The 13,758-nt window shown below is 44.9% G+C and overlaps 2 protein-coding genes and 1 long non-coding RNA gene across 4 annotated transcripts in view; 1 reads left to right on the forward strand and 2 right to left on the reverse strand.

The window, feature by feature from the left end:
• Positions 1–1,675: 1,675 nt before the first annotated feature.
• Positions 1,676–3,117, reverse strand: LOC144375064 (uncharacterized). The gene is made up of 2 exons (XR_013434449.1): positions 3,026–3,117; positions 1,676–2,421 (listed from the first exon to the last, which is right to left on the reverse strand). It is a non-coding gene; the product is annotated as an uncharacterized LOC144375064 (long non-coding RNA).
• Positions 3,118–3,205: 88 nt separating this feature from the next.
• Arhgef3 (Rho guanine nucleotide exchange factor 3) overlaps positions 3,206–13,758 on the forward strand; it is a 311,883-nt gene continuing 301,330 nt past the window's right edge. The window contains exon 1 of one of the 2 annotated variants that reach the window (XM_078038366.1): positions 3,206–3,271. The gene's annotated coding sequence lies outside the window, so the exon portion shown is untranslated. The remainder of the gene's footprint in view (positions 3,272–13,758) is intronic. The other variant, XM_078038365.1, reaches the window with a different exon arrangement.
• Positions 9,253–9,927, reverse strand: Spata12 (spermatogenesis associated 12). The gene is given in 4 exon segments (XM_021732554.2): positions 9,253–9,428; positions 9,431–9,601; positions 9,604–9,672; positions 9,675–9,927. Coding segments are annotated over 4 exon segments (669 nt in total).

Raw genomic sequence — 13,758 nt, forward strand, 5'->3', positions numbered from 1 at the left:
AAGGCAGGCACTCTACAACTGAGCTATATCCTTAGCCCCTTCTTGAAATTTTTTACACTGTTTTACAATGAGAGGTATTATATAATCAGAGGGTATTAAATATATGATTACATATAACATGTTGAGCAAGTATTCAAGGTACAAGGTAGACACGAGGAGGCAGGGGCTGGTTGTTGCAGTGTCTTGCCTTTGCCCACTGTTGTGCCTTTTTATTATTTTTTTTTTTTTGTGTGTTGCTAGGGATTTAATCCAGGGCCTTTACATGCTAGGGAAGTGCTCTACCACTAAGTAACATGCCCAATCCTTTTTATTTTGAGACAGGTCTCACTAAGTTACTGGGGTTGACCTGGAACTTGTGACCCTCCTGCCTCAAGCTCCCAAGTAGCTGGGATTACGGGCATGTACCATTGCACCCAACCTGTCATGTCTTGTGCACAGGTGCTTCCCCAAGTGTGCTGCCCTGCCCCATGCTCCAGGCTGTAACCATTATTTTCCTGCCTGGTGTCAATCATAGCTCCTCATGCTGGGGTCTCCTGCAGACACCCTGGGTATCCTAATCATAATCCTGGGAGATTATGGAATTCCTGGGAGATTGTGGAATTCCTGGGAGAGATACTCAACCTTCTGATTTAATAAAGGGATTGTCCTTGTCCTACCCCAAACTTTCTTGCAGAATTAGGGAAGACAGGTGAATTTAAGAACGAGCCCCTCCCCCCACCAACTATATTAAGGAGAAAAAGTGACTGATGACCAGTGTCTTTTGGCCTCTTCACCAGTTTCCAAACCCTGGATAGTAACCCACATTTCCTGATTATGCCCTTCTTTATCCCCACCAAAAGATAACCTTTTTTTCTTGAACGGACTTCCAACTTGAGTCCAGTGACCAATTCCTTCTTTCCTCCCTCAGCCATCGGCAGGGCCAAGCATAGCATGGGAGGAAGGTATGGGAGAAGCTGCATATATAAATCCTTATGAGATAAAACTGATGTGCTACTAAGTGTGCATATCCTACTTGTAGGTGTATTCTGCTTTCCAGAAGCCCTAAATTATAAAAAAGGAAGTCAAGGAGTTTGCCTTTAATAACAATACAAAGACACGTTGCTTTTGGCAGTGAACAGACTTAGCTACTGTATTCCTTCCTCACTCAGCAACCAGTGTGATGTTCCCCAAATCCTGAATGCCTCTGCCTTTCTATGAGCAAAGTCTGGCTCACCTTGGCCAACAAATCTCCTCTGGCCTCGTCCCCCCCACCACCTGCCACCTTTGTGGACTTCCAGTATGTGATCTGTTCTCTCCTGCTTCCATACCACCTGACCTCTCACACTTTCCCCTGCCTGGTTCCCTGTCCTGTCAGGGTTCAGCCCAGACCTGCTTCCCAAGGAAGCCTCCTTCTGCCTGGACCAGCGCCTCTCCAAGTGTCTCTTTCCATATCTTGTTCCTCATCTGCTTGTAGAGGGGATTATCTGCCCCTTCAGCTCCATGAGGTCCCAAACAATCTGTCTTGATACTAGTCAGAGCCCAGCATGGGATATGGCAATAGTTGACACTCAAATAATTAAACTGAATCTATTAGAAAGAAAACTCTTCTCCTTGGTAAGGCTGCCTAGGTAGAACCTCAGGTGTCACATGTGGGTCTGAAGTTGCCAATTGAGTCCTGGGTGAATGAGTGGAAGCCTTTTGCTTTGTACTTAATAAATTTAATTACTTAATGAACATGGTTGGTTTTAATAGGAATCTTCCACAGTGTGGAGGAAGGAGAATAACAAAGGTATTCTTGTGGGGAAAGGTTGAGAACTAGAGACACTAAGTTTGCCCTTAGAAATGGAGTACTTAGGGGAGTGTGTTTTCCCTGAACAGGAAACCAGTGGGTCACCAGGGCTCAGTCTAGAATCTAGGAGCCCCCTTGAAACTGTAGTGGAATGAAGCTGCAGCTGTTGGAACAGACATTGATTTGCTCAAGATGTTTGATTTCTGGCCCAGAAGGGGACTGTGGGCTAGGAAGAGTCTAAGTAGCAGTAGCAGGCAGAGGTGCCATGAGGACAGTCCCAGCTGGGTCAAGGCAAGTTCTAAAGACATTGCACTGGTCCTTGGGGCTGGACTGGAAAATCTATATTCCTGGGATGCCTTCCAGTGAGCTCTCACTCTCATCCTATGAGGTGGGATGTAGGGGGGCAGAGTTCACTCCTTGGAGAGAGTTAAGTCCACTCAGCCCTGGTCTTGTTGCTTACTTCACACCAGCTTGAGCGCCCGCCCATTGGCTAATGCTCTTTTCTTGATAAGCAGGGGCCCTACGGTCATCTCCAGATCTCTCTCACCTGGGGGCTGGCTTAAACTCTCTAAGCTTCAGTTTCTTCTTTTGAGAACTGGGCGCCGCACAGACCCTCCATTTTAACATTGGGAATGTTAAAATTCTTCACACACCTAAAATGCACAAGTGGTTCATGGAATCATGACAGCTCAGTAACTACAGTCTAGAGCATTCTTTATTCCGGACTGTATGAGGTCCTGAGGACAGCAGACATTTATTTATCTGGTAAATGAATGACTGGGTGCAGATTCCCATGTTTATTTTTGCATGGGTGACCCAGCCACTCCTACAGGCTCAGCACCCAACAACTAACCCTCGATAACTTAAGACGTGCTGGGCGCCCAGGGGTTCGAGCAGTTCGATGCCCGTCCTCATTCTCACCTCTACAGTCAAGGAAAGTGAGGCTTGGGCAAGACCTGACACGCCGGAGATCTGCCTAGTGGCTGCGGTGGGAACTTCGAGCGCAGGCTGTGGCCCTACCCAGCTAGGGCAACCCCAGCCACTCTTGCCTTTACAGTCGCCAGCTGGTGTCAAGTATCCCGCTAGGATACCTGTCCTTTAGCCACCCATGGGGTTTCCGGGGCGCCTTGGCGGCTCTAGGGAGCAAGGGCCAAGGGCTGGCCGTCTCCCTCAATGTCCAGCCCAATGAACCCTCCGTCTAAGTTGGGTTTGGGTCGCAATGAGTGTTCTGAGGGTCCCCCTGCCCTCCCTTCTTACCTCTCCGGGAGACCCGGGCGGGGCGCGGGAAGCAAGGTGTAGAACAGCAGCCACGTGGGGCCGCGTCCAGGACCTGCTTTATCCAGCTCCGGCGCTCCCGGGGTCCCGGGCCCGCCTCCCGCCTCCCGCCCACGTGGCCGGTTCCGCCTCCCCGCCCCGCCCCCCGTCCCGCCCCGTCAGCCGCCGGCGCCGCCGCCGCGGAGCGCTCTTCAGCCCCGCCGGGCCGAGCCAGCGCGGGCCGACGAGGTGAGTCCGCGAGGGTGGAAGCGAATCCTACCCGCCCGCTACAGCCTCTGGGGTTCGCTCCTCCCTTCCCTTAACCCACCAACCCCGCCAGAATTGGACTCCCGCCTCCCTCCCGGTGTCCACGCCGCGGGGGGTGCGCTGGGCGCAGCGCAGGTGGGCAGTGCCACTCGCGGTCCTGACCAGCCGCTGCTTCTGAGGGAGACGCTGACTTGGGTGCCCTGGGAGGTCCTGGCGAAAATTCCCGGAGCTACTTCCGGAGAGGGAGGCGCCACCTGTCCTGGGGGCGCGCCCCTTTTCCTCAACTTTCGTCTCCAGGTCTGCCTCGCGTGAGGCGCTGTTGGTGGTGGCTCCTCGGGTCCCTGGTCACTCGAAGCGGGGCAGCTGGGCTCTGAGCACTCTGAGAGGGGACTGCCGCCCAGGCCCGCCCGGGTCCTTGAGCTGGCGGCGGCTTCGTCTTTTAAACTGCTCAGCCCAAGGATCCTGAGGTGGGCGGCGGACGCCTAGAGGTTAAGGTGAAAATTGGTACCTCTAGCCAGAGTCGGGTGAGCGTTTTCTAAGGGTGGAATTTGATAAGGCTGGATGGAAATGGGTTCCCTTGGGCATTGCAGTGGTGGAAGGCTGCTCTCGATTATCATTGGTCTCACAGTGGGCTTGAATGTTGCGGAAACAGAGGGCTTGTTCTTAGAGGACTTGGCTTGCTCGATTTATTGCCTTGACCAGGCTTGCGTCCAAAACTGGGCAAGGATGTCCGAACTGCAAACAGCAGTTGTCCTGAATGCAGAACTTATTTTTAAGCATTTCGCGCATTACCTAGGTATAACTAATTTCTTCCCTGGGGTGTGGAAGAGGAGAGCTTTGCTCTCTTTGTCTTAGCTGTGTAGTCTAGGCAAGTTAGTTTACATATCTATGCCTGAGTTTCCTCATTTGTAAAATGGGGGTAATAATAGTATGAACCTTAAAGGGTTTGATAAGGTTAAAGTTCCCCAATAGTGACAGTACAAGGTGAATTCTACCTGCTGTTAGTTGCTCTTATTATCACTGCTGACATCAGACTAATAGTGTATCACATCCCTAGCTTCCTAATGAAATGAATGTGTAGACTCTTTCTCCTTCTTCCTTTCCTCCTAGGGATCTGGTGTTTTCTATGTAGTAGCAGAATTTTCCCTTCAGCCCAGGGAAACATGGACTTTGTTGGGATACCTACTATGGTTAACCAGCCTTGTGCAAAGTATATCTCAGAATGTGGGGTCAGAGGTGAACTTTGTCAAGGATACTGCTGGGAAATGGGATCTTGAACCTTCTGGAAGCTCTTGGATGTGACTGGATGTTTGCCTCTCAGGAGTGGTGTGTGGGGTGGAGTGGATGAGGTTTCACTTGAATTCTTGCAAGCCTCTGTCCCCCTGACAGGCACACATCCACTAGTCTCTGAGTGTGAGAGTCTATTTAAGGGCCCAGGGGCCTGATCTTGTCTCCCTCTCCTTTATTCTTTCATCTCCAGCAGATTGACTCCTGTGTCAGTGGAGTCTCCCTGGGCTGCACCTGTCTAATTTCTTCTTGTCAGTTTAGTTTCTTTCTTCTTGAACTCCATAAACAGGAGTGTTGAACCTAGGGTCCTGGGTTCCTCCTGAAATCTACATGAGACACTTGGAGCACAGGTGTGTGTTTTCCCAGAGGCTTCCCCTTTCATCATATTTTTCAAGAAGCCTGTGTGCCATAAAAATGGACTCTGAATGGCTGGTGGAGAGATGCAAGTTTTACTCATCTCCTCTCCAGGTCAGGCCCAAATTTTTAGGGAGTGGCATGTTGGTGCACACACATTTCTTTGTACCCTAGCTTAGAGCACACCTTCCAGTGCAAAATTCAGATGTGCTTTGACTTAGGACGAAAGGATAACGGAGAAGGCAGGCTGTCAGGTCGGGGGCTGTTAGTCTGTGGGGGCCTTCAGAATGGAATGCAGCTGATCAGTATTTCAGTTCAAGATATCAGGAGACTTCTCAGAGCCTTTGTTCATGCTCTTCCTTCTAGTGAGCACACTTATCTTCCACTTCTTCCCATGACCTGCACTTTCTTACCCTTCAGTTCAGTTGTCTCCTCTGTAGAAAAAGCCTGACCACTCTGTCCAAAGCAATCCCTCCCCAACAGTTTTAGTCACATTCTCCCATTGTATTTTGCTCATGGAACTTGCCTGAAATGATTTTTTTGTTTTGTACCAGGGATTGAACTTAGGGGCACTCAGCCACATCCCCAGCCCTATTTTCCCAGTTATTGTTGACCCTGAACTCAAATCCTTTACTGACAGGGAATTCACTGCTTCCAACACAGCTGTTCCTTTGGATGAAAGCTAGGAGTGGGGAGCAGCAGAGAATCAGATATAGTCCCTGATTTCGATGAGGATAAGATATGGCCTCCAGGCTTCTGCATGCCACCGTCCTCCCAATCTGTTTTACATCCTGATTATTCTTTTTCCACCAGTATCTATCTCATGCATCTGTCTCTACTTCTCTTCCATTACCAAGGTCCCTGAGCCCCTGACCAGAACTCACATGAGCCATGTATGACCATAGGGAGAGCAGAAAGGCCATTGGCATAGATTAGAAACCTTCAAGGCCAATTCTGTATTGCTCAGGCACCTTTGTATGATTTAGATCTGAGGTGTCCCCAAAAGCTCATGGGTAAGACAGGGCAAGAGAGTTTAGAGGTGAAATGCTTAGGTTATGAAAGCCTCAACCTAAGCATTCATTAACCTACTGATATGGATTAACTGGGCAGTAACTGTAGGTAGATGGGGAGTGGCTGGAGGTGGTGGGTCACTGAGAGTGTGACTTTGGGACTATATTTTGTCACTGGTGAGTAGTGGAGCTTTCTTTCTCTGCTTCTTTTTTAGTTGTAGATGGACACAATACCTTTATTTTATTTATTTTTATGTGGTGCCGGGGATCAAACCCAGTGCCTCTTGCATGCTAGGCAAGCACTCTACCACCAAACCACAACTCCCCCTACCCTCTTTCTGCTTCATTGTTGCCATGTCCTGGGCCGATTTCCTCCACCACACCCTTCTGCCATGATGTTCTGGCTCATCTCAGACCTAGGCCATCTATGACCTCTGAAACTATGAGCCCCAAATAAACTTCCTCTCCTCTGTGTTCTTGTCAGGTCCATTGGTCACAGTGACATAAAAGCTGACTAAAAAGCCCTATACCTGCATAGAGTGGGAGCAAGGGCAGCTCTGTTTCTTTTATTCTTTCACTGAATTTTTTTTTTTTTGGAGGGGTACCAGGGATTGAATTCAGGGGCACTTGACCACTGAACCACATTCCCAGCCCTATTTTGTATATATATATATATTTTTTTAGAGACAGGGGTCTCATTATTTTGCTTAGCGCCTGGCTTTTGCTGAGACTGGCTTTGAACTCACGATCCTCCTGCCTCAGCCTCCTGAGCTGCTGGGATTACTGGCGTGTGCCACTGTCCCTGGCTCTTTTACTGAATTTTTAAAATTGTTTTAAATTTTTTATTTGTTCTTTTTAGTGATACATGACATTAGAATGTATTTGGACATATCATACATGGAGTATAACTTCCCATTCTTGTGGTTGAACACTTGATGTGGAGTTACACTGGTCTTGTATTTGTATATGAACATAGGAAAGTTAAGTCTAATTCATTCTACACTCTATCTATTCACATCCCATCTCTCCTGCCATCATTCCCCTTTGTCTAATCCAAAGTATTTCACACACACCCCCCCATTGTGTATTAGCATTTACATATCAGAGAGAACATTTAGCCTTTGGTTTTTTTTGGAATTGGCTTATTTCACTTAGCACAAGTCTTCAGTTCCATCCATTTACAAGCAAATGTCATAATTTCCTTCTTCTTTATGGCTGAGGAATATTCCACCCTGTATGTATACCACATTTTCTTTATCCAGGTTGGTTTCGTAACTTTGCTATTGTGAATTGAACTGCTATAATTATTGATGTGGCCACTCTTTCACTGAATTTTTTGTGACCCATTCCTTAATCTACTTATTAACTGTGATCCCCCTCCATTTTCTCTCCTCTTCCTTATTTATTTATTGATTGATTGATCGATTGGCATTAGAGATTGAACCAAGGGGCACTTTATACCAAGAGCTACATCCCCAGTCCTTCTTTATTTTTTTAATTTTGAGACACAGTCTCACTAGGTTGCTGGGGATCTCCCTAAGTTGCTGAGGCTGCCCTTGAACTTGTGATCCTCCTCCCTCAAGCCTCCCAAGTCACTGGGATTACAGGCATGTATCAAGGATCCAGCCCTTACTGTATTTTTCTAAAATTAATTTCATAATGTTTCATCCAGATATTTTCTGATTTACATCACCTGGCATATATAGGATACCTGGGAAAAGACCATTCCATGCATATGGAACTTAAGGTTGTCATTGAACTCCCAGTATGACCAGTCAGCTCTTGAGCCCTGGACATGGTCTGTCTCACTGGAGCAGGGGAAGGAGAATGAGGCAGTGTAGGCAGAAGTCCCCTCCCTTCCCTCAGATTCTAGCAGATGGCTGGAGTAAGGTCTTGGCATTGTGGGCTAGAGTAGTTGACTAAAGACTCATGAATTCCTTTTCAGAAGGTGGGGCCAGAAGCATTGATGTTTTCTGAAACTACCACTTGGGGAATGAACATGAACCTAGCAGGGCACTTTAGGAGTTATAACCCCTCATATAATAAAACTTGTCTTACCCCTCTTCCCTGGGTAGGGGTGCCTTCTTTTGTTTCAATTAATTACATCTACCTAAAGGGAATCATGGGGAGGAAAAGTAGTTGTAAAGCAGGGCTCTGATGGAAAAAGTGAAAAGATCAAAATGTATAGCATCAAAGGCCAGAAAGTGTGTGTGTCCTCCTCTTTCTCTGGATTAATGATCAGTTAAAGTTTATTTAATACAGTATAAGATTCCTAGGAGTTGATGGTAGAATGAGACAGACATTATTACCCTATATGAATGCATAATTACACTACTGGAGTGACTCTGCCCAATGTACAGCCAGAGTAATGAGAAGTTGTGCTCCATTTGTGTATAATATGTGAAAATGCATTCCATTGTCATGTATAACTAATTAAACCAAATAAAGAAAAAAAGATTCCCAGGAATTAAGAATTTGAGATCTGGGGCTGGGGTTGTGGCTCAGTGGTAGAGCACTTGCCTAGTGTGTGAGGCAGTGGGTTCTATTCTCAGCACCACATATAAATAAATAAAAATAAATAAATAAATAAACAAACAAATAAATAAATAAAGTCTAATGACAAGTCAGGATATTTTTTTAAAAATATGCATACTTTAAAACAAATAAAGAATATGAGATCTGGGTAATATGACCTTGTGCTAGTAACTTTGCCTTTCTGAGTTTTGGTGATTCATCTATAAAATGGTGGAAGAGATGTGACGAAAAGGTATCTTGGAAAAAGTGACATCTAAGAAGATACAGACAAGAATGGCTGCTAGTGGGGCTGGGGATGTGGCTCAAGCTGTAGCACGCTCGCCTGGCATGCATGCAGCCCTGGTTCGATCCTCAGCACCACAAACAAAGATGTTGTGTCTGCTGAAAACTAAAAAATAAATATTAAAAAAAATTCTCTCTCTCTCTCCCTCTCTCTCTCACACACACACACACACACTCTCTTAAAAAAAAAAGAAAAAGAAAAAAGAATAGCTGCTAGTTGCCCCTAGTGGTGGTAGTGGTGGTTGGGGTGTGGGTGAGGGATAGAAGGAAAACAGCATTTGTAAAGGTCCAGATAAAGAATTGTCTGGAGCTGGGTACAGTGGCACAAGCCTTTAATACCAGCTACTTGGGAGGCTAAAGCAGGAGGATTACAAGTTCAAGGTCAGTCTGGGAAGTTTAAGGGTTGGGGTATAGCTCAGTGGCAGAACATTTGCCTAGCAGGTACCAGGTCCAGTTTTCTATCCCCAGTACTGGTGGGGGGATGTTACCAGGCTCTTAGATGATGTAAGTCTCACAGATGACTCTGTGTGTGTGTGGTGGGAGGAGGAGATAGCAACCCTCAAATGCTAGTTGATTGGAATGGCTGCACTCTGCTGCTGGCTCTTTACCTGCATCCTCATGATTTCTTTAAACATACTGTGACAAAGTCCTCTTATTGTCATCTTCTATATCAGGAGATTGAAGTTGGAGTCATGAATGACTTACTGACAGCTTTGGAGAGCTGGAGGTGAGCAGGGTCTGCCCAGAAAATTCATCTGGGATGCAGTGATGTCAAGAGAGGTGGTACACATCCCCATGAAGTGTCAGCTCTGGGAGGTAGAGGCTGCCTCTGGTTAAATACCTGACCCTGGCATAATGCCAGTGCATAGTGAGGACTCCTAGGGTGTTGGGGGATTGCCCCAGGGCCTCTGTGTACCACAAAACGGTGAGTCTGCAGGAGATCATTGCCTTCAGTTCCTAGGTATCTCCTGACTTTTCCAAGACAGATTCACAAGCTGAGGCAAAAGTAGACTTGGAGCTCAAGTCAAAACTAGAATGCTCCAAAAAGAGAGGCCAGGGCCCTTGGCCAGAGTTGGAGATCAGTGGAGGCCCTTGGTTCCTGAGGGCTCTGCACACTTGCAACTTGGCTGTTTCCAGGTTTGTCCTGATTTGTCTTCTCCCACTCTGCATGCTGGTCACTCTCAGGATGTTTCAACAGGGCCCAACCCAGGACTTCAGATACTATAGAGGCTCTTCCTCTTCATACCTTTGCTCCCTCTGTCTTGACTTCGATATGCTGTTTGCCTGAGTCCACTTTCAGAGTTTCCCACACTGCCTACCTCCAAGGGCCTCTTCCCTCTCTTCTTCCCTTTTGACTAGAAAAGCAAATATTCTTTTTCACAAGGAATCCTGACTGTATTCTTATATACAACTAGAAGTTGTAGAATAAAAAGAAATTCCACCTCTCCCATCCCAGGTTTGCTCCCAGAGGGAATTTATGTTTTTCTTGTTTTTATGTGCAGGTATCTTAAAAAGAAAAGAAAGAAAAAAGAAACATATGCAGTACATATACATGTACAATACATTTAAAGTTATCCCATTTTACATGTATGGCTCACAATCAATTTTTTTCCATTTAACTGTGTTCTAGAGTGCTTTCTCTGTCTAGGCACATCTCTCTTCTTTTTACCACCCTGGTAGGTAAAACTGTACAACTTTGTATGGAAGTATGTTTTCATTTCTCTTGAATTCGTAGCAATGCTGGTGATGTGGTAACTCTTTTTAACTCTGTGTGTATGTTACTGGGAATTGAACCCAGGGCCTTGTGCATGCTAGGTAAGCACTCTACCACTGAGCTATATCCCCAATCCTATATTTGACATTTATCACTATCAAACTTTTTCCAAAGTCACTGAACCATTTTATAACCCCACCAACAGTGTATGAGGGTTTATTTCTTTGCATCCTCATCCTTACTTACTATCCATCTTTTTGATTACTGCTGTCCTGTTGGGTATGAGGTGGTATCTCATTTATGTATATGTGTGTGTGTGTGTGTGTGTGTGTGTGTGTGTGTGTGTGTGTATGTGGTTCTGGGGATTGAACCCAGGGGCATTCTATCACTGAGCTATCCCCCATCCCTTTATATATATATATATATTTTATTGTGAGACAGGGTCTCACTAAGTTTCTGAAGCTGGCCTCGAACTTGGGATCCTTTTGCCTCAGTCTCCTGAATAGCTGGGATTAGAGGTATGTACCACCTTACAGGCTCTCCTTGTGGTTTTGGTTTGTATTTCCCTGATGGCTAACCATGTTCATCATTTTTCTTGTGCTTATTGGCCATTTATGTATCTTTTTTTTTTTTGAGAAATGTCTTCACGCCTTTTATTCATTTTTAAATTGGGTTATCTATCTTTGTTGTTATTGAAAAGGTGGATGTATTAGCTACCAAAGGAACATTTAAACAGTAAACAAAGAAATAATGCCACACCTTACTTCCACAACTGATTTCATTCTTATATTTGTCACCTTTCTCTTGTCCACAAACTCATTTTTTTCTCCCCAAATTTGCATTTACACATATGCCCCTTTTTATTGTGTTGTTTTCACCCCGTGTCCCCTGGAGAGATCACAGACAGCCCCTCAAGCCCCACAGGGTCTTGGTAATTATTACTTCTCCATGACACCCTAACTTCTCCCTCCTAGGTGTCGGGAGTTTGGACAGCTTTCAGGGTTTTGTCTGAACCTGACTTCTTGCCCAGAGTTGATGCTCAGGAATAACTCACTGGCATGTGTGCTTGCTGGGCAACACCAGGTATAAGACATTTTCTATATTTTTGGTTCTGTGATTTTTCCCAGCAATGGCTAAGTTTGCCCATTTCAACATCATCTTATTAGCTCTAGAAGAGGTCTTTGTTTTGGTAATAACTCTGGAGCCAAATTGCCTAAATTGGTATCCTCACACTACCACAAATCAGCTGGGTAACATTAGGCAAGTCACTGATCCTCTCTGGGCCTCAGTTTCCTTATCTGTTAAGTGGGGGTAATAAAGTAATTACCTAAGAGTGTGCTGTGGAGATTAATGTCTTGACATAGTTGTTCCTCTTTGTTCGTGGATTCTGGATCTGTGAATTTCCCTGCTCACTAACATTTACATGGAACCCCACATTAGTGCTTGCTGTGTTTTTACAGTGACTCAGATATTGACTTGTAAGAGTTCTTTATATATCCTCTGGTCCCTTTAAAAAAGATACATGATTTTCAAATATTTTCTCCTGTTCTTTGGCTATCATTTTGCTTTCTTGATGGTGTCCTTTAAAACACAAAGTTTTAATTTTGGCGAAGTTCACTTTAATCTGGTTTTCTAGTTTGGCTTCTGCTTTTGGTGTCATACCTAAGAAATTTTTGTCCAGTCCAAGATCATGAAGATTTGTGCCTGTGTCTTCTAAGAGTTTTGTAGTTTCAGCTCTTAGATTAAAGTTATTTTTTGTATGTGCTATGAGGTAGGGGTCCAACTCTGTTCTTTTGTATTTGAATACTTAATGGTGTCATCCCAGCACCATTTTTTGTAAAGATTATTCTTCCCAGATTACATCTGTAATCCCAACTACTCCAGAGACTGAGGCAGGGGAATCAGAAATTCAAGGTAAGTTTCAGCAATTTAGGGAGAAACCCTGTCTTTAAAGAAAAAAAAAAAAGGAATAGAAAAAAAAAACAAACAAAAACTGTTCTTCCTCATTGAATTGTCTTTACACCCATGTTGAAAATCAGTTGACCATAAGTACAGTGCCAATGTTTCTAACTCTCAGTGCTGTTCCGTTCACAGCGTCCTTAATGTCTGTGCTGTCTACTGTCTTGACTACTGTAGCTTTGTAGTAAGCTTTGTGATCAGGAAGTATGACTACTCCAATTTTGACCTTTTTCAGGCTTGTTTTGATTATCTCCCCTCCTCCACACCATGAATTTTAGAATCAGCTTGTTGATTTCTGCCAAGAGGCAGCTGAGATTTTGATAGAAGTTGTTGACCCTGTAGGTCACATGGGGAGTTTTGCATCTTAACAACAGTCAGTCTGGAACCCAAGTGCTTTTCATTGCCAGCATCACCTGCTCAGCTCCCCTAGTCACTTGGTCTGTGGAGGAGACACTTAGAGATCTACCCTTTCAAGTCCAGGGATGTAATTTTTCTTTTCCTCACTGAAGACCATGACATGGTGCAGAGCAGTGGCTAATCTAAGGTTGGAGACCTTGGATAAGACGTTCACTCTTGCATTTGTAACATGGAAGTTATCTGGCAGCCTGGGCTTCCAGACGCTGAGCATTGGCTGGCGATGCACCAGACACTCCCATCACCCCTGCCTTCAGTTCTTGAGGAAGTGAAAACCAGACCCACCCCAGCAGGCACCAGTTAATGGTGTGGATATTGGGATCAGCCCCCATTTTTACTTGCTTTGTTTATTGAGTGAAGAGGTAGGATTTCATTTGAGTAAAGGATTCTGCTGCTAAAGCAGTTTTTGTCCCCCTCCCCCTAGTTCACTGGCATCGTAGTTGGAAGAACGGAATAAAAACAAGAAAGTAACAATATCACATATTAAAAGTTTAGTTTACATCCCTACACACACTTATATGTTCCAGATGTCATGCTTTGGCACTAATCTGAGATTTTATTCTCAAGAAAGGAGAATTGAAAAGTGAAGTGACTACATTTCTGTCATAGGGAACTTTGTTTTCCAAACTTAAGGAAAAACCTTGGAAACTATAGTTGAAACTTCAAACCCATTGATACCTTAGCTAGAGTGAGGCGTTCTCCTTTAAAACAAACTGTGTGTGTGTGTGTGTGTGTGTGTGTGTGTGTGTGTATAGTTATTTATCATTGTTTTTCAAAAAGGCAATTTAAACAAGCATTAATTGGAACTGAGGTTTTAGTTTGGGGACTTTGTTTTTAGTTTGTTTGTGGAGGGAAAAAGTTATATGTAATAGAAATTGTTTTGAGATATTCAAAATCTAAGATCCTTTGACTTA

Source organism: Ictidomys tridecemlineatus, chromosome 2 (assembly GCF_052094955.1).
Source record: "Ictidomys tridecemlineatus isolate mIctTri1 chromosome 2, mIctTri1.hap1, whole genome shotgun sequence".
In the NCBI taxonomy this organism is placed as follows: Eukaryota; Metazoa; Chordata; class Mammalia; order Rodentia; family Sciuridae; genus Ictidomys; species Ictidomys tridecemlineatus.